Source organism: Manduca sexta, chromosome 13 (assembly GCF_014839805.1).
Source record: "Manduca sexta isolate Smith_Timp_Sample1 chromosome 13, JHU_Msex_v1.0, whole genome shotgun sequence".
Lineage (NCBI taxonomy): Eukaryota > Metazoa > Arthropoda > Insecta > Lepidoptera > Sphingidae > Manduca > Manduca sexta.
This window is the reverse complement of record NC_051127.1, coordinates 7,284,963-7,305,768: the sequence shown is the minus strand read 5'-3', so window position 1 is coordinate 7,305,768 and position 20,806 is coordinate 7,284,963. Positions and strand designations below refer to the sequence as shown.

The 20,806-nt window shown below is 37.5% G+C and overlaps 3 protein-coding genes across 5 annotated transcripts; 2 read left to right on the top strand and 1 right to left on the bottom strand.

Annotated features, from left to right (window-relative positions):
- Window positions 1-391: 391 nt before the first annotated feature.
- On the top strand, window positions 392-2,578 carry LOC115449581. Its single transcript, XM_037438247.1, has 4 exons — window positions 392-965; window positions 1,047-1,428; window positions 1,625-1,803; window positions 2,465-2,578. The coding sequence occupies exons 1-4, from the start codon at window positions 435-437 to the stop codon at window positions 2,576-2,578; spliced, it is 1,206 nt and encodes a 401-aa protein (XP_037294144.1). The 5' UTR covers window positions 392-434.
- Window positions 2,579-3,242: 664 nt separating this feature from the next.
- LOC115449215 (zinc finger protein 569) lies at window positions 3,243-13,143 on the top strand. 3 transcript variants are annotated; one of them, XM_037438057.1, is made up of 5 exons: window positions 3,243-3,482; window positions 4,501-4,628; window positions 6,273-6,413; window positions 6,810-6,865; window positions 9,942-13,143. In XM_037438057.1, exons 1-5 carry the CDS (start codon window positions 3,374-3,376, stop codon window positions 10,981-10,983), a joined length of 1,476 nt encoding a protein of 491 aa, XP_037293954.1. In that variant the 5' UTR covers window positions 3,243-3,373; the 3' UTR covers window positions 10,984-13,143. The 3 variants fall into 3 exon arrangements, with proteins under 3 accessions (XP_037293954.1, XP_030032827.1, XP_030032820.1); XM_030176967.1 differs by lacking the exon at window positions 9,942-13,143 and adding an exon at window positions 8,005-9,068; XM_030176960.1 differs by lacking the exon at window positions 9,942-13,143 and adding an exon at window positions 6,935-8,333.
- Window positions 13,144-13,997: 854 nt separating this feature from the next.
- LOC115449209 (transmembrane protein 179) lies at window positions 13,998-20,708 on the bottom strand. Its single transcript, XM_030176945.2, has 5 exons — window positions 20,473-20,708; window positions 18,725-18,865; window positions 18,125-18,286; window positions 17,057-17,141; window positions 13,998-15,744 (listed from the first exon to the last, which is right to left on the bottom strand). The coding sequence occupies exons 1-5, from the start codon at window positions 20,580-20,582 to the stop codon at window positions 15,550-15,552; spliced, it is 693 nt and encodes a 230-aa protein (XP_030032805.1). The 5' UTR covers window positions 20,583-20,708; the 3' UTR covers window positions 13,998-15,549.
- Between the last annotated feature and the right edge of the window lie 98 nt (window positions 20,709-20,806).

Below are 20,806 nucleotides of genomic sequence, written 5' to 3'. Positions count from 1 at the left end.
TGGAAACATTTGGGATATGTTATCATAAACACAATCAAGGTTACTTATTTACTTTTTCTATTTATAATTCAGTTTTGTACAGGCCGAACTCAATCCATACTAAATAGGATACCATGCCCAGCTCTTGGACAATAAGTACCATAAAAGTTTACAAAACGCCTGTTTTCTTTTTCGAGGTATAGACAGAGATGTAGTAAATAGTATTATGCCAAAAATATTAAATCCGATGTATAAGGTACGAGCCTATTGCTTTTTAAATGAAAGCTTTGAATGACGACCCATTGGGTTATCTTAACATTTAGTTCAATATAAATACTACAACCAAAACTGACATTCAAACACCAAAAGTTGAGTATCCCTGACATAACAGTCACACAAGACGAAGCCGACGTCACAGTACAGTACACAACTGAGACAAACATGACAGACGAACCATGTGGATGACTCTGTTATTAATCGCACAAGCCTCTTGCGAGTGGGTGGAGATATCACAGCATCACTACAGGAAATCGATCAGGACTCACCAAGAGTACGCCAATCAAACTGTTGCCCCTCATACGTGGACTGATCGAAATGTTGGCATCACTCGCATCGAAACATCTAGCGCCTGGAACAAATATGGAATGGACGATAGAAACACTTTTACACGTGATGTAACGGCAGGCATAAGGAATAAAGAGTTTATAGGTACTGTTGAAAAATTACTTAATAAGGGAGTAATAAGAAGGGTCCAACTTCCAAACACGCAAGTGAAATCACCAACAGTTATGGAAACTACAAGTGCTAGTGATCAATTGTACACAAACCTCGAAATATCTTTGGAGAACGCTTCTGAAGAATTACCTCAACGAATCTACAAGAATAGAAAGCAGCATGTCGATACAACAGTCAATGAATTTGATACTCAAGTCACGAAAGTAACTATCAAAAATTATAGTCTGGTAAATGATAACGAAAGCAACCATTTTATGAATTTAAATACGAAAAATACAAACGAAGACATTAATAATTTTCATTCTAAAGGCAAAATAAATAAAATTAATCATAATGAATACGAAAAAGAATATCAGATCGCTACAGAAACAACTACACATCAAGAATTGGACCAGAATTCAAGGAAACCTGACATTGCTTTATCAGGACATGATATAATAAATTACCAATATCGTAATCCAAATAATGAGAAGCTGAAGCCTTTAGAATCAGGCGATAATGTTTCTACTCTTAACATTGAAGAAGAAAAAGAGAGTCATGAATATGATAGTACTGAAGAAACTCAATCGGTGAATAATAAAGCAAACACGATAGAAGTCCTGGTAAAATTTATGAAAACTGTTGCAGAAATAATTTCCAAAAACTCTCACAAAAGCCTTAGAAGTAAAATGAGATATTTACACGAGCTGAAGAACACAATGCTGGATAACATAGGTAGGTTTTAACCGCTGTAGCCACAAGAATACTTTCTTAGAAGACTGTCCATAATTTTTAAAGCTACTAAGATCTGCATTCATTAATTCTTTACCTTCAGCAAGAACATGTTCAGTTTTTGCAAAAACTATTTCACTCTCTATATTCTTGTGTATGCAGGTGAATTTTTAGTTCATACAAATTGTTCTTGTTACAGAAAACAGAATTGACATGTTATGGCCTGACGATGACACGGATCCAGAAAATGGTGCGAAACGACGCGCACGTTCTGCAAACGACTCCGCACGAGGACATGTCGAGTTTCCGTCATCAGAAAGCGCGCTTATGACCATATCGTTTCTTACTTTCGCCGTATTCCTGATCAAACTTGTTTTGGTAAGAGTGCTATATTAAAATAGATGACTAGCTGTGCCTGCAGCTTCGCCCGCGCAAATATGATTTATAAATGAAAATGATGAAAATCTGTGTGACTCACAAACTTTTTCAACCACAACACAACCACGGGACCACTTCAATATTAATCGTTATATTTCAGTCAATTTACATAATTCGTAATGTAGGTACTATTAACCTACACCTTCCTAAAGAATTGCACTACCTTTTAGTAAAAACTGTACAAAAATCCGTTTAGTAGATTTTAATAAAATCGATCAAATACAGACAAACAGCTTTTGGGGACTTTGTTCTATAAATAGATAAATAAATATTGCAATTGTTAACGCCAACGCTGTAGGTAGAAAGAAGCGCACCAAAGTACACAATCATGAACCAGAATAAATTTATTTATACTTTTACTATGATGCTCAATATTATAGAATTAAATGATGTAATTTATTGTTCTGAAGGCAATGAAAACTACATAGGCATATGTAATATTACGGATCTGCTAGATACCGTCACTAGACCAGAAATGACTACAAAGCACCCAGCCATATGTAGTTAACTATTACACCAGAATAGATGCCCCAACATTGTCGGACTTGTAAATCGAACCCAAGAACTTCTTTAAATTAATATTGCTATATATTTTTGGCAGCAAGTGATCCAGACGTACAAGAACAAGACAATGATGGTAGCGCCGCTTGTGGTCGCTACAGCCGGCCGCGCCGCCGTGCAACGACTTCGAGACAACTACAAACAAAATAATTAAATTATTTATATACAGTAGATCGTTTTATTTGTTGTTTCTTCCCCATACAATGTCATCTTGCTTAATAAAAAAAACTATGCAGATGAAAGAATAATTATAATAAACACACTATGAATATTGATCAAAAGATAGATCTACTATGCTCGATAGTCTAGTTGGGAATGAAACGAACTATTGAAACAAAGCTTCGTAGATTCGATACCCAAGGATCACATCTTGACTTTTCGAACTTACATGACCTGCACTAGGTCAACGTGATGGATACACATCATATGTTTATCACGAAGTGGGTAAGCAGAGACGCGACCAAACAAACTCTTCAGCTTTATATAATAGTATAGATTCAAAAAGGGCGCCTTTGCTTATTCACCGTTTCCCGCCTTTTTTAATATTCGCAGAATTTGATTCAAGCTTCGTGGTGCAGTCAAAAACTTCATGTTATGCGAAACTTGAAAAAAATTGCGACTTGCGAGATTCATACCATTTAGGTTCATTTAATATTATTAATATAATTTTCAATAAAATTATGCGTACAGAAAATTAAATAGATATATAGTTTACATCTTTCTTTTATCCAACAAAAAGTCGAAACAACAATAAATAACATTTATAACAAAATACAGAGAGGAACGCGTTTTCGAATCATTGTTCAGAACGCATCATTTTCTGTGAAAACTAAATATTATTTTGAGTTTGCTTGGTTTGATTGAGGTTTGATTGGATCGATATGGTCACCATTTTCTGTTAGTCTGTATGCAATTTAGTTGCATTTGATAAAATATTTAAATTATAGATATGGCGACTGAACAAATATTTCTTATGAATTCGGATAATAGTCACCCGTCTCCGACAACCCAGAAGCCTTTCGAAATGTCAGAAGAACCGATTCAAATGGACATCGAGAGTAAGTGGACTCCCAAGATATTTTTTCCACCTTTTTAGTTTGTTTGCAATCTCTCTTAGTCTATTACAGATAAATTATCGCATGCCTATTGACTAAATTCAATATAATGTAATTTCCATATATAATTCATAGTGTTTCAATAAGCAAACATACAAAATTGGTAGGTACTTTACTAAATATTTATTAGGAGGTAGGTGTTATAAATGCCCTGAATATTACTACCGTTTAGTCCACCTCCAAAAACACCAGTGTACAAATACTGCAGTTGCCTTCTTATTTTACACATTGTACAGCCAGTGTAATTATTGAGACCATAATGCATGTGATATTTTTTATATAGTCGGAATGACAAAACAAGCATGCCGCACGCCTGATGGTAAGCATTAAGACGTCCGTTAAAAACTAACAACATACAAAACTGTTAATTTCAAAGTACTGCACAGCACTCCACTACACTTGTCACCATGAAAATTTTAATGTTAAGTCTCAAATTGCCCACTAATTACGCTGGCTACAATGTTCTTTGAAGATAGTGGTGCTTACACACTACTGCTTGGCAGTAGAAATAGCCACCATACAAGAGACGTTCCACCAGTAACAACTGTATGAAGCTATTGCAGGCACTTCCCATTAAAATTAAAATTGATAATTACCTATGTCATTACTAGTAAACCATTTTGCAGGTTTAGTGTTAATTATCTATAGCCAGATAACTTCTAATGATACAATTACTTTTAAACTTCACAAAATCACCTGCTAGCCCAATCTGAAGATACTTAAAAATTTCATTACAATCTCGTAGAGGTTTTTGTGTCCATAGTGAAGATACACAAGCTAGATCACTTCTTTTTACTGAAATAGGAAGGTTTCATCTTCTGATATGTCAAATAACATATACATTTGAAGATAATTTGTGTGTTCTCTACTCAACAAATGCAATAGCCTTTCTAAGTTCTAACCAAATGCCAGGTAAAGGTGTGTTATTTGTACATAATTAAAATTGTTAATTTATTTGCAGGTATTCATGACTTCTCGAATGTGTGTAGGACCTGCGCTGCAGTCAGTGAGTTTGTCATCCCTATATTTGAGGGTGAAGGGCTGCAGAACAACCTGGCTGACAAGATAAGCAAGCATTTACCTATTCAGGTAAGTTGTTTTAAGTTATGAAAATATGTGTCAGATGACTTTGAAATTTCTTTGCATGTCATGGATGTGTCCAGTATTATTTTATTAAAGCAATATATTGGTGGTGGTTGGATGAAAATCCTTTGTAGTCTCTGGTTGTAACCAGCCAGTGTATTAGGGTGTAGTAAACAATACTTGTGTGTCAAAGTAAACAAATAAATATTAAAGTTTTTGATATCATGTTGAAAATATCACACACTGATAATTCTTTGCAAAAAATGTATTTGATGTTTTTCATGATTTTGTAGTTTAGTACGAATATGGCGAATGTGTAGTCCATTTCTGTCTTAAAGTGTGCTGTTGATGCTATGACGAATTCTCTTAAGAGTAGTAATGATGGTATTAGGGTGTGGAAAATTAAAATTACTTTTTATTAACTTTTATTTTGTTCCAAACTTCCATTTGTTTCATTTAAATCTATTTCTCGAATAACTTATTGTAATTTTTAAGAAAATAAGTATGTTAAGCAATGACAATATGACCCCCTGTATACCATAGCTTCCTTTTAGTGCACCAATTTAAAAAATCTAGAGTAGTTTATTTCACGATTAGTATATTAAAACAAATCATTCGCTTTTTATGAGTGTTTTGTAATTGTATTCGTATTGTATAAAAATATTTATTTGAACATTCGCAATATCAATTGCAAACTAGCGAACAGCAAAATGGCGTTCAGCTGTCGGAATCTGGACAAGTTATTAAATTACAATCTTCCTTTCCAATTATTTGTTACTTTTATAGAATCCCCTCATTGCTTACTATTTGTCACTTGTTTAAAACTATCGTATTATCATGAAACCAAAATTTAATGTAATCTCGGCTTTATTTATATTCATGATCGGCCGAAAATTTTAATCAAAGCGAGTAGTAAATAAATAGGAATCCGAGCATGGATTACGCACGTAGCGTGTTGCGATTATCTCATTGACCAATCACGGCGATTCGACGCATTCCGTGATTGGCCGCACGCGTCGTGTCCGAACGGCGTTGACCAGTCGGTGCGGCTAGCAGTGCAGGCGTGATCCGCCATACTGATTTAATTTGGCAAACCTGAAACAATTAATAGACGTGAAATAAGTAAATGACACTATGATGGGACGCATCATGTTACCAAAATGTGTCAAATACTCAATAAAGCACTACGCGGTAATTCAAAATGTCTTTCGACTTATGTACTTTAAAACGCTATACAATGATGTAATAACATTCAAATACACGTATGATATACCTACCGTTGGCATTAAAGACAAAATAAACACGCAAACAACCCTGATCAAAATCGTGTCTTATCAGGAGGTTAATTTAATATTTAGCTAATTTTATGAATACAGAGTGGATTTTTGAGATGGCGCAGTAACAGTAGCTACCGTAACCGCTGTAGCTACAAGAAAGCTTCTTAGAAAAATATCCATCATTCTTCATTATTATAGAGTTTGCGAAGGTATAGCCTGAGTATAATAATAGTACCTGGTCTGTTTTATATGCCAATCTATTACCGAGACTAGGCCTCGTCTTCTGAGACTGAACTCTAATGAGTATGGTTTATGTAGCTGGTCGCGGTGCTAGTGTGCAAAATTGTACATTTTTCATTTTGTTTGTCGTCAGGTAAGCGAGACGGACATGCTGCCGCGCGTGGTGTGCTACCAGTGCGCCAGTACGCTGCTGGCGTGGCATGAGCTGGTCTCGTGCTGCGTGCAGGCCGACGCTGCGCTGCGCACGCGCATGCCTGTACCTTATGCTGACCAGGTAAGATATTGTCAGATGCCACATGTGCTGTTGTGTGCAGAAACGGATTTTGGAGGGGGGAGGGAGTAAGGATTGTTTCAGACTGTTTTGATGTGATGTCAAATCATTTTTGGATTAAATCGTTTATAAGCAAATGTGATCTGTAAGTTACTAGATGGTAAGAGGTGCAGCTAGATATTATTACTTGTGATTTTGAGATCACACACAAGATACCAGTATTAAAACGCAAATAGGACAATAATTACTCCATATTTGTGTCAAGAAATAGTTTGTAATTTTTTTGTGAAGAGTTTTTTGCTTTGTCCACAGAAAAGATATTTTCATTATCTTCATTATAGGAACCATGATTATTCGTGTCGAAACAATTTTAACACTCATTTATCCTTTTCATTCCAGGCCACAACAACGAAACAAGAAAATTGCCAAAATTCGAACAAGATTCCTGAAGAAAAGTGAGTATTTTTAATTGATTTAAATTTTTCAATTTTGGAATTTCCCCAAATCATTGTTTACAATTTCAGGTCAGATATTACCATAGAGTTTTACAATAACGTCAGAAATGTTTTGACAGATTATTTCCACACACTGAACACTGATGAAAATGATTCGAACATGAAGTATGTCTGTCAGAAATGTAATGTTATACCATCTTTAACAACCATAGCCATGTTAGCCGATCATCTCCAGACCGGACACTCGCAAGAAGTGTCCACAAAGAATGATCTAGAAACATTTATCAAAGAATACATAACATTTGAAGAAACTTTAATATCAGAGGCGTCAGATCGGGAAATGGAGTCGGATCAGGAAGAGAAGCCAGATGCTAAAATCCCGAATTATTTTTGTCCGTTCTGCGAAAACATTTACACGTCAACAACGCGCCTTTTGTGCCATCTTAATAAACACGTAGACGTGACTTTAGAGAAGGGTGTCGTATGCTGTGAGGTACTTTACAAAGACAAAAAACATTTCATAGACCATTTACAAAAGGATCACGTGGATCGAAGTGTAAAAAGCAATGTGTGCAAAACATGTGGATATGTTACCGATGATAACAATGATTTACAAAAACACATCAGCGAAGCGCACCCTCCTAACGAAAGGCAAAAGAAAAAGAAGCTTCAGAGCGCTAAAAATCAAAAATACATACCAGCCGTATGCCCCGAGTGCAACAAAACTTTCTCCAATAAATACAACATGTTCGTACATCTGAAAAGCCACAGCTCAGGAGGTCCCGAGTATCCGTGTGACAAGTGTGACAGAAGCTACAAGAACCAAGGGAATCTGAGGAGTCACCAACGATTAGCTCACGAAGGAGTGTTGAACCATGTATGTTCAGAGTGCGGCGAGGCTTTCCCAACCCGCGCCGGCAGAGACACACACGCCAGGATACATTCGGGCGCCAAGCCTTACAAGTGTAACTACTGCGGAAAGGCATACAGAGCTAAAAACACGCTCGACCGACACATAGAAATACACTTCGACGTCAGAAAATACGAATGTGATATCTGCTCGAAGAAGTTCAGAAAGCGCACACATTTAAACTACCATTTGCGCACGCACGCAAAATAATGGAGATTGTTTGTTGCAGATGGAAAGCGTGCACGAACAACCTAGTCGAAGGTAAAGATGATGCCTCTGGGCTCGGAGACGATGCACGCTCCGTCGACGACGAGGATGAACCGCTGGCAACCATCGCCAATAGGAAGACCAATGATCTCTACAACAACTTCTACAAAGCATTTGTGAACTTCACGGATCATTTCTCAAGTAGACACAAATCATCGTATCCAGATTTCACTGATTCCAGTGATGTGGAGGAATCGGAAAACTCTTATGTAGAAGATAAAACAAATGAAACAAACATAGAAAATTACGACGATTTAACGCATAATAATATGAGAAAGGATAGAATGGACACAGAAACTAGACTTGAACTTGTACAAGTACAAAAGAAAATTAACGGAAAAGTATTTTACACTTGTAAAATATGTGATAAGAATTTAAGTTCCCCGCACACATACTTCTTCCACAAGCGCATCCATACTGGAGAGCGGCCGTGCGTGTGTCACATCTGCGGCAAGCAGTTCCGGGCACCGAACGGCTTGCAGCGACATCTGACGGAGACGCACGAACGTATCCGGCGGCACACGTGCCTGCGGTGCCACAAGAGCTTCGCCAACTCGCAGAACCTCAAGCAGCACATCAGGATCCACACCGGAGAGAGGCCGTACGCGTGCGTCCTCTGTGAGAAGCGCTTCACGCAGAGCGGCTCCCTGCACGTGCATCTGAAGACCCACATCGAGCAGTATCCACACCACTGCGCCGAGTGCGGCGCCAAGTTCAGGCTGCGCTCGGGGCTGGCGCGCCACAAGCTGAAGCACACCGGGGAGCGCCCGCACGTGTGCCTCTACTGCGGCAAGGGCTTCCGGCAGCGGCACGAGCTCAACAGCCACGTGACGCTGCACACCGACGCCAAGCCGCACGCCTGCTCGCTCTGCGGCCTCGCCTTCAAGCAGCGCCGCGCCCTGCGCTACCACGCCAAGCGAGTCCACGAGGCGGACGCGCGACCCACCACGCAGCTCGTCTACGAACAAGTCACACATTACTAGTTAGACAATTGTTTTAAAACCGAATTATATTGTTATCATTGTATAAATTAGTTTTATTTGGATAGGCACGCACCCTGTCATGGCCCACGATAGATATACTAGCGCCTCCGCCTTACCCTTTGGGAACAAAGGCAAGAGCTTATATATGTTTATTGTCACCCTAATTAGACCTCAATCCTTCCAGAGCTACTATAGCGCCAAATCAGGTGACTCGAGAACCCGACGAAGTCAAAGAAGAACTAGTAATAGATAAACCATCGCTTGTGAGTGTCGGTGAGGACGGCAAGAAATACGCTCAGTGCAAGTACTGCGACAAGAACATTACCGTCAGCTCGTGGAAGCGTCACGTGCGCCTGCACCAGGGCGAGAAGAGATACAGCTGCCCCATCTGCGGCCTCAGCTTCAACGACAACGGCAACCTGGCCAGACACACTAAAGCATTGCACAGCAAGCAACGTCCGCACGTGTGTGGTCTCTGCAACAAATCTTTCTCCCGCAGCAGTCACCTGCAGGATCACGTGAAGTCGCACTCGGACAGCCGGGAGTACGTTTGCGACGTGTGCGGCAAGGCGTCCAAGTCGAGCGCAGCGTTGCGCATGCACCGCAAGACGCACGACGAGTGCAAGTTCCCCTGCATGCAGTGCGGCGCCCGGTTCAAGCGCCGCGGCGAGCTGGCGGCGCACGTCACCGTGCACAGCGGCGAGAGGCGACACCACTGCGCGTGCGGCCGGGCCTTCCGCCTGCGCAGCCAGCTCACCTCGCATGCCCGGACCCATCGGGACACCTAACGCTCCTGCATCAACATCTATGGAAAGTGGAAACCAACAATACAGAGCATTCGAAGTAGTTGAAGAAGAATAGATCACAGCCTGAACTAACATTAATGCATATCATTACGTGAACCGCTTTGTTGCAGGTTCAAGGATATGTCATCGTTCCGAGCGCCGCCACGTGACCCACCCAAGTATGCGGAGATTTCAACTTGCCTCGCCGTCGCGGAGCCGACCAAGCCCTGCAGATACTGCAAGGCCAAGGTGGCAGAACACGTGTACCAGGACCATCTGATAGGCGCGCATTCCTTGCTGGTATCCTTTTGCGATAAGTGCCACATCTACATAGATCGCAAAGTGTTCGGGACACACATGATGGAACACGCTATGTCAAACAAACGAAGAAATAGGGATCGTAATCAAAATAGTCACCCACCACCTAATTATCCCACGCCAGCAATGCTACCTTACATCTTTCCGGATGACGAAGAATCATCAGATAATCTCGCAGATAAGAGCGATATGAACAATAAAAGTGGTCCCATATCGCAGTCAAAAGCAGGTGAACTTTCTAAAAACCAACCAGACATCAAACCGAAAGCAGAAACGGCCGACACAAAAAGCTCGATCAAGGCTAAGTGGTCCCGCTCGTGCCCGATCTGCTCCAAACCGTACACCGCGCCGTCCAGCTTTTTCTACCACATGAAGCACTCGCACAGCGCCGCCAAGGAGCACGAGTGTGACGTGTGCGGCAAGAAGTTCACGAGCAAGGCCAACCTGGCGCAGCACGTCGCCATCCACGCCGACGAGTACAAGTACTCGTGCAAGTCGTGCGACAAGCGGTTCAAGACGCGGGCGAGCCTGTACATACACTCGCAGACGCACGCGTGCCCGGAGGCGCGGCCCGCGCCGCACGCGTGCGACGCGTGCGGGCGGCGCTTCCGCTGGCGCGCGGCGCTGAAGCGGCACGCGGCGCGCCACGCCGACGCGCGCGCGCACTCGTGCGACACGTGCTCGCGCGCGTTCAGCGTGCGCGGCGACCTGCTGCGCCACGCGCGCACGCACGCCGCCGGCGCCGCCGCCTGCGCCTGCCCGCACTGCGGACTCGAGTTCGCGCAACAGCGATACCTCAACGTGCACGTCGCCAACAAACATTCTCCCAACAAACGGATCAAGAAAGAAAAATAAATTATTGTACGGATTTACTACCTGCTGAGAATGACTTGACGTATTTTTTATGTAATTTTTCTACTTCTTACTTTGTATGGATAATGAATATATTAAGGTACCTGTCTACAATGTTTAATTCTGCCGCGGCACTTCGGACACACTGCACGTGATAGTAAGTTTGGTGCAGTCTAAATATAATACCGATCAACAGGAATTTCATTTCTTCAATTACATTACATTTCTAGTATTTTGCCGACTTCAACTATTTATATTCATATATTTATTATCAACCATACATTACATAGGTACTAGTATAAAAATGTATTTATTAATGATTGATAGTAATATATTCGTGTGATAAAAACAAAATTGATAATTATTTTGGAAGATAGATTTTGTATTCAAAGTGATCGTGATTGTGATATTATTACTTATTTATTTCTAAATTATTTCACTTGAAGTGTTGATTATTATTGATGGTCCAGTCGCACCACAAGCTAGTGGCTACTAGAAGTGTCACACGAATGTATCGCTCACATGTTTTGTACCGAAGCTTTGCAGCAAGCAGTAACAGCACAACTCATAGTATTAAAGTATACAATATAGGTACTCATATTATCGCCCAAACAGTAATGGACTGTATTTACTTATTACTAATCCAAGAGGAGCTTTAGTAATTCTGTGCCCCGCGGGGACCATCGCTGATCTCACAGCCTAAGTATGCTGTAACTTAGTATTAGGACTACTTATAAAATAAGGTATGTCATAGTATTCGTAATATTCCTACTGCTGGAACTTGTGTACTCTATCCAGTATTATTTTGTAAGATTTTGTCGGCAACGTCATTACTTATAAGTAACGACCTATCCATTGTAGCGGGTCGAGTATCGCATGGCGCGCGTTCTAGTTACTTAAGTAATGTGAACTCTCAAATTCTAGGCCTAAGTCCTAAAGCATTTTTAAACAAATATAGCGTCGCAATTGCGCAAACAATATTTGTTGGTGACCACGGGCGTAGTTAGAGGGGATTGTCGCAATATTGGTTTGTGTCCATTGTAGAAAATTCTTTGCCTACCTTATAAAAAGCCACGCGCTTACAGAGACCTCGCTTAAAGCAAACCTTTCGTTGAATTCGGATTTTTTTTTGTTACTGCCAGCTTCCCCCTACAAAAAATCCGTAGCAACGCCAATGGGTGTGACTGAGGCCTTTGCCGTTCCCAATATTTTATCTCTGTAATCTAAAGTGTGAGTCTTCAAATAGTGTATTTACTGAATATATTTCAAATGCATTAGATAGATCACCTCGGAAATATGGACCCTTGTTTCATGTGCGGTTCAATAAATCTAAAATAAGGAAGTAAGCATCAGTTCCTTCGCCTGCTAGTTTGTACAATCAATCAGCCAATGTGTGTAATGGCGTCAATATTTTTGTTTATGATATATAATAATAATTCAGATGAAAATATAGCGTGTAATACTGAACGTTAATTATTTTTGTTTCTATAATATATAAGGTTTAAAGCATTTTGTTGCTCTTGTACTAAACATAATCATTGTATGTATTGATTTATACTTTAAAAAAATTTATACAGGGCCATTTTGCTATCGCGTTAGTAAATTAAACCATACTTATCTTTTGAAAATTTCCCTTCACAATAAATTATTCAAACCGTAGATGTAAATTAGAAATGTGAAGGTTACGAAATTTTGATTTTTTTTTTTATTAACTACTACTGTTGTCACAACTATTACGTTAAGAAAATCTGTCGCAGATGCAGCTGCAATATCTATTTTCAGTCTGAAATACACTCACGTATACACCATATTCATTCTAAACGACAAAATGATAATGATTTTTGACACAATATTAGTAGAGGTAGAGACAAGTATTAATTGTCATATACTAAAAAGCAAAGTCAAAATGGCCCTGTTAAATACTTGCGTATTTTCTTTGTTTAAAACTTTGTGGCCTAACTGATTGCTGGTAACCAGAGTTACATAATAAGAGACACTATTTACTTTGCGGATTTTAAGTGAATTGTTGTATACTTCGTCTGCATCAAAAATAAATAAATATTGGGAACGGCTGATAATTTAATGTGTACACTCGTGAAACGAGTAGTTCTAGCGCGTAAGTGGGTTCTGTCATACAATAAATAAATAACTTTCTATAAGACAGTAGTTTTATTAAATAATTTGTGGTTAAATTATATACAAATGAATGGCTACATGTTTTATCTTCTATTTTTATTTTAGATGTATACAATGATATTTCAGTCCATGCAACAATAAAATGCAGTGTGGGACAGAGTTGACAATGAAATTTTATATTCCATCATAAGCATTTTTCGATGCCACTGCACTCGTGACCTAAAATTCCATGCATAAAGTAATTAGGTCAGTGAGTTTTTTATATGAGAAGGAGTTTTCACTGTGCGTATTTATAAATACTGATACAATACGAACATAAAGTTTGAAGATCACATCAATATTTAAAAAATCAATGATTTGTGAGTGTTTTATAACTATTCTTGTTTATACCAAAAATGTGTTCCAGTTGCATAGATTTTTTATCTTTTTTCACGAAAGAGCGACACTTAACACCTTTTCTTACTTTCACAGCCGAAGTTGAAATGAACAGTGGTTTTTGGATAATGCAAGTGAACATTTTTAGGATAGATGATCTTTAAGTTTAAATTTAAATTTACAGTGCGTATTGAAATTATATGTGGAGTAAAAATGGGCCTATCGTATACAAAATGGAATTTTCTTACGAGATCAACTAATCTATAGTTATATGACTAAATGCTAACAATAAATATATTTGTACAATAAACTGTATTAAACTTATTGCAACAATAGTTTCATACAAAATAAAGCTTTCAAACGACGCTGTTTTAAAAAGCATAACCATTCTCAAAGCTCAGAGTCGCCAAGAACCCTTTTTTTATAATAAATGTGTAATAACTACATGTCACACAATACGAATGAAACGCATAGCCTTAACTGTTAAAAAAAAGATTTTTTGTAAATTTACCCCCTACTAAAAAAAATAACCATTTTGATCAATATATGTAGTCAAACAAAGGTAGCTGAACATTTTAAAAATTTCATATTTTTTATACACATTTTTTTTTATGAATATATCCAAGGCGATGTGAAATTTTGAATTTGTTCAGCCACTTTTGTGTCTGACTGTACATCGATCACGAAGATAACCAATCAAAATAAATAATATGCGAGTGATATAATCAAACTTCGTTCTGATTGGCCCATTTGCAAAATCGATCCGAGAAGTTAAATTTTGACATAAAATTGAAGTACCATACAATGCCAATAAACATTTTAATCAATTTATTAAATACACTGTTTAATCACTGATTTGCTTATTTGGCTCAAGAATAAAGAACAGTGTTTGTTAAACACTGATTAATTTCATTATATTATTAAACAGAGTTGATTTGTAAAAAGGTTGTCTTACTAAAACTAAAAACATTACTTCTTACTACGTAGCTTTATAAAAAACAATAATAAAACTCTGAAATTATAATAAACATTATCACATACACTAGCATGATGCAGATCTTTACATAATCATATAAATTTGGTTTACCTTTTTTCATTTCCCTTTCTGTGCAGACGAACACTATATATTTTTTTTTAATACAGAATTGTACATTTTGATCCAAAATTACTATATTAAGGAACGAATACTGAATACTTATTAAATATTAACATGAAAAGATGTCATTTTTCACCTTTTTTGAATAAACACTAATATAAGAATAATGCAAATAAATATAGAGAATTCATTAATGGTAATTGGTTTTATTAAATGAGAAAGTTATTGAATGTCATTTATTTAAGAAAACAATTAAATTAGTGTTTACCCTATTTTCGATCTAACTTTAACAATTTACAGTTTTACATCGAAATTAAAACAATTGGTTCTAAATTTTTTTTGGGAATTTTTTGTTCTTTCGTAATATTTATTCTCCCTAGAACTATAAATCATACATTCGACAAGATTATATTTTGGGAAGCGCATATAAAAAAATAATAAACAGTAAACCTTTATTCCTACTTTACGTCAGTACTTTCTTACATTCTTTATTAAAAGAGACAAAGTAGAAACAGGTAATGCTGATAAACTTGTAATATTTTTTTATAGCCAGAAAACGAGCTAATGATAATGCCAAGGACACCCAAGCCGCTGTCCACCACGAGAAACTCCAAGACCTTGTTTGGTACCACCAATTCATTCAATGACACTAACAGTCAGTTATTTTACTCATGACAAATTATGATGTTTGTGTTGAGGTAACTCTTGAACGAAATTTGTTTAGCAATAAAACTTGCAACGGTAACTTTTGCAAGTTTGAAGCTAGAAATACTTGCGACAAGTCGCATACGTATAGATCTATCCAAATTTTGTCGTAATTAAACGCATCTGGCAGTTCTTGCGCCATATAATGCTGGGAAAACTTGGTAGTCTATATTTACCATTAAAGATTAGCGACGTATGAGTTATTACTAGTCGATGTGGACTGGCTGTTTCGTGTGTAGTCCGGTACGATGCGGTGCTCAGCCCCGCGGCGGCGTGGAGCGTCCGTCCAGCTCGGGGGCGGGCGCGGCGGGCGAGCCGCTGTCGTTGACGAGCCGCTGCCGCTCGCGGAACATCGACACCTGGATGTTCTGCAGCTGGTGGTAGCGGCACACCTTCAGCGTCGAGAACACCGCCAGACCCACCCATGTCGCAAACGCCGCCCACGCGCCGAACTGTACACAAATGATTTTGATCATACTACTTACAATTATTAAAGTTGTAATGGCATTTTCAAGTCAATTCTACGATTATTAAATATGTCACTAATCTTAAGGAGCACATTTATTTTTATTGGGAAACTAGCTGACCCGGCAGACTTCATACTACCTCATGGATAAATAAAAGACCTAATCTTTTGTATAAAATGATTTTAAAACAAACAAATCGAATCCGTATTTAATAAAAAAAGCATTTATTGAATAAATAATTTAGCCTATCTCCTACATTGTCACTCACTAAAGAACGCAATTCTGACATAGCAATACGACTATTTTCTTGATCTGTCTGTCTCTGGTCATCAGTGCGGTTAGCACGTGAGGTAGCTCTTCGCACATTTGATTGACTACGACGACCTAAGTCAGGTCGTCTTCTCCTCGGCATCGTAAATTGTAATTAATCAAAGTGAGAAAATTTCCCGCTCATTTAGCAGTAAAGTGTCACTATCACAAAAAGAGCACATTACTTGGAATGTCACTATCACAAAGGATCACCAAAGTAAAGAAAGTTCTCGCGCACGTAACCACAAAGATAGATATAATATCGTAATAATACTTTTTCCGTGCTCTGAAATGCGACAGGATGGATTGACATATTAGTTGGTTGTCAAATCTAATGTCAAATATTATGATTGCGTTCAGAAATTTAACTTAAGATTCATAATTTAATTTGTGACAAAACTTAAGATTTATCTTTCGATTTCTATATAGTCTTATTAAAAAATAATCGGACAGATTAACAACTGAAGTTAGCTAAAATTGAGTTTCTCGAAGCCGACCACTATTTATGTACTATGTATTTTGAGACTATGCAATTTTGTCGCGTTCGCGATTCACTTTCACTTTTGTTGAGTTTCAGAACGCGATATTAGATCCTCCAACGCGCACGCGAATTTGAACTTTATGCAGTGGTAATAAATTACAAATTGACTCTACGTATTAGTTAGAAAACGTTTGTATGGGAAATAGAAAAATGCTGTTTTGAGGATTTTCCCGGCAATTATTCGAATTTTTCTCACCTTTTAAATCTTCCCTAGACCTCCACGAATAATTCAAGACCAAGATAAGATAAATCCGTTCAGCCGTTCTCGAGTTTTAGCGAGACTAACGAACAGCAATTGATTTTTATATATATAGATAATGCAATCATGAAATTATATTATAACTAAAATTCGCAATAACTCATGTAGGTGCCAAGCTGAGCTCACGTTCATTAGTATTTATGACTACACTACTAAAATTTTAATTACACTTGGTACAAGTTGCTTACCTGCGCTGTTCCTATCTCCATGTAGAAACCGTCGGTAGATATCTCATCCTTTGTATCAAATTTCTGCCCGACCGCGTCCTCGCAGCTACAATAAAGGGAAAAGTTAGTCATAATGCTATCGTAGACTTACAGCCGCTTTCAATAAACGATCCTAATCTCAATCTTCAATCTGATTCCGATAATGAACCAATCAAAATAACTCATACGTAAGCATGTCAAAAATACTTTGTTCGGATTGGTCCATTTTTGAGATAGATCGCAAAAAATATTGAGATCATTCATTGAAAAAGGCGTTTAGTAATAACACACGGATCGTCCCGACCATAGTCAATCTTATCAGTCGGCATACATCCAGAAAAAACTCGCTACTAAAATCGTCGAACGAAACCGCCATTTTCAATGAATAATCCCAATCGCTTTTTTGATCTATCTCAAGAATGGACCAATCAGAACAAAGTATTTTTGATATGCTTATAAATGAGTTATTTCAATTGGTTCCTTCTCGGAATCGCATTGAAGATTGAGATTGTTTATTGAAATCGGCTGTTAACCGAGTACACTATTATCATGTTCATGTTTTATATAGGTAGTCATATTTCCATACCAGAATAAGGAAAATGCAAGGAATGTGAGTGATGATAAGCAATAAAAATAAAAATGAAATTCCATTACATAGAAATTAGTATAAACCAATACCTGCATACAAGTTACGTAAAATAATTTTAAAAATTAATTTTCCTGTTACTATTAATTTGTATCAACTTATTGAACTTTTGCAGAACTTATTGAATTCATTAAAATTGGGTGAAATATGAAAAAGGCTGCCACAGCCCACAACTGATCATCGACATAATATTATTATAAGCCAAAATCATGTATTTGATTTTATGTACAAAAACCCATTTTTATATCCATATATTAAAATCAAACTAATTTCGGGTGATACAAACACATACAGAAAGAATACAGTGTTGTAGAGTAACATAGGCGTCGGGGGTTTCCGACCAGCCCCCGAAATACTGGCTTACTGCGTGGAACAGGACCACAATAGTAATGGCAGGTGTGTACCTAGGGAACCTCTGCACGATGTTGGTGCACCAGGTCATGAAGCCGAGCGTCACCATCAGCGCTGCCAGCACGGCCAGCAGGCACAGCGCCGTGCACCCCACCGCCTCGATGAAGGCAGACAGGAACGAACTGTCCTCCCCGCGGTACATCAGCATCGACAACCTAATAATATTCATGTATTTATTTATTCTTACACTTTCTATAAGCTTCACTTCGCTTAACACCAGGTGCAGTAAAGCCACTTTGCCAAGCATTTATAAGAAAAAAAAAACTGAAAACTTCCAGCCTATAAAAGGTTTAAAGTATAAGACTTATCAGGGCCAGCAATAAGTTAGTTACCATGCAAACAGTTGTGGAGCTAGAATACCCTTTTGGCTTTGGGTCCAGAGGGGGTAAAACAAAAGTTTATTTGTTAATTAAAGTTACTGCCAACACAGATACATATAACACTGTGAAACTACAAAATCTAGGAGAGAGCAGAATGACCATTCCACCGGCCCCGTCTTCCCTCTCTGAGTACATCTATATAATGCTGCTACTTAAGTTCAGATAGAACATGCATACTATCTATTCTATGCTCATGGCTGCATTCAGACATACCTGTATATCTGCACAGAGCACACAATGAACATGATGATGCCAACCAGGATGACATAGTTGCAGTAGGCACGTGACGCCCACTCCACGGACAGCTGCCCACTGTCCTGCCAGTCGCCATGTGAGAACAGCAAACAGTGGCCACTGGGGACAAATATCTTGTTTATCTTTCAAATATTTACAAAACATTCATTCTATGAACATTGAAAAATGACTGCACTGTCTGAAAAGTTAACCCTAACATATCCAGTTGAAATACAGTGTATGCTGTTTTTTTAATTAATTTTCCCCATGGTATTTCTGCTGTTTGTGAGCATTTATATTGAACTACATTTAATAGATAAAATGTTTCCTCAATAACCAATTTTGTTTTGTTAAATTCAAATACATATTGAATAACAGTGATGTAAACAGATAAAAATAAGTTTGTATTTCCATCAATATTTCCTTACAGACATTATATTACAAATATTATGAAAATTAACACAATTTAAAATACTTTTTTATATACAACCAAATGATGGATGAACCAGTTGCATGATTTTGTTCCATCATTGCATACAGTAACAACTCTTCCCAAAATCCGATAGTAAAACACTACATGACAAAGGTAACAATATAAAAAACATACACAAGTTCCGCTGGTTAAAGAAGTGGACAATGTTCTACCTGCACAAACACACTGGCATATAAGAGTACCTATTAGTCAAATCAGTATCACCAAAAGCAATATATTAACACACAAACTGCAGCCCATTTAACAGTACTTTATTGGGCACAACATGTATGCCACGAGCACACAATAGGTTTATTGTTGAAGTCTATCATTTAAATTGCACTGCAACACCAGTGCTGGACAATACCTCCATGCATATGGACTGTAGTGGTAGACAGTTGATATGGCACCACAGTCAATGTGTGAAATATTTAATTATTTATTAAAATTAAGAATTGACATTCCTCTAAACTTTAGTAGCAAAAATCACAAATCATATTATAAAATTAGCACAAGAACAATAATAATATTGCCTATTGTAGGTGCAAAAGGTTTAAAATAAACAATTATTTACCCTCCATGTGAATTATAAATATTTTAATCAGTTAAATAAAGTAATCTCAAAAAAATATTTTGGACTACAGTGTATTCTTTGTTTATACTTTATATTTCCCTATGTACATTTGGTGTAGCTCAATATAGTGTTCTATAAGGATAATAACAGCATCCAATGTTATAATTAGAATTAAAATAGTTTTTATTATCATAGTTGCTTGGTGGTCTATCATCTACAATATAAGATCTGTCTTATAAGATTCCTAATAAGTAGCTTTTATTAAAGCTATATTTAAACCATACAGAATGTTCAGGTATAAAAAATAAAATATGTAGTATATCAACACAACATATCAAATTTTCTTATCATTCAAAAAACTATTAAACAATAAAATAAATTGATCAGTTGTGTCAAACTGTTTTGTATGATAGTGCTATGCAAGCCGGCAATCACCATGATTCATACACTATCTGGCTAGAATTCATATGGAAATACATTAAACAAAATTTTTAGCTCGACTATAAAATCTCAGTTATTGCACCTTGATTTGCATTCGCCAGAAAAACTAATATTATCGTTAAAAAAAACTATGAAATTTCTAGACCAATAATATTTTTGTTCCATCATAAAAAATTGTAGCCCGACCTAAGTACATACAGATAAAGGGACATAAAGAAAGGTCACTTTATTTCCACCTACTTGAATTCATCTTGATGCATGCTCATAGGAACTACGATGCATAAAGAAAGTATCAGCCCAACCAAATATCCAGCTATTTGACTCAACAACAACACGTTAGTCAACGCCATTATTAGGAATTTTTAGACACTAATAATCAGAACATAAAGGAAAATTCACAGATAGTGCGCGACGGCAAAATATTTATGACATGAAATTTCAATTAAGTGACAGGTTTCAAGATTTTACCAACAAATGTCAAGGAATGGACTGTCAGCGTACAATTTATATCACTCGTAAAAGGGAGGATTGTATTCCTACGAAAATAAATATAAATGGATATTTCTTGTAAATC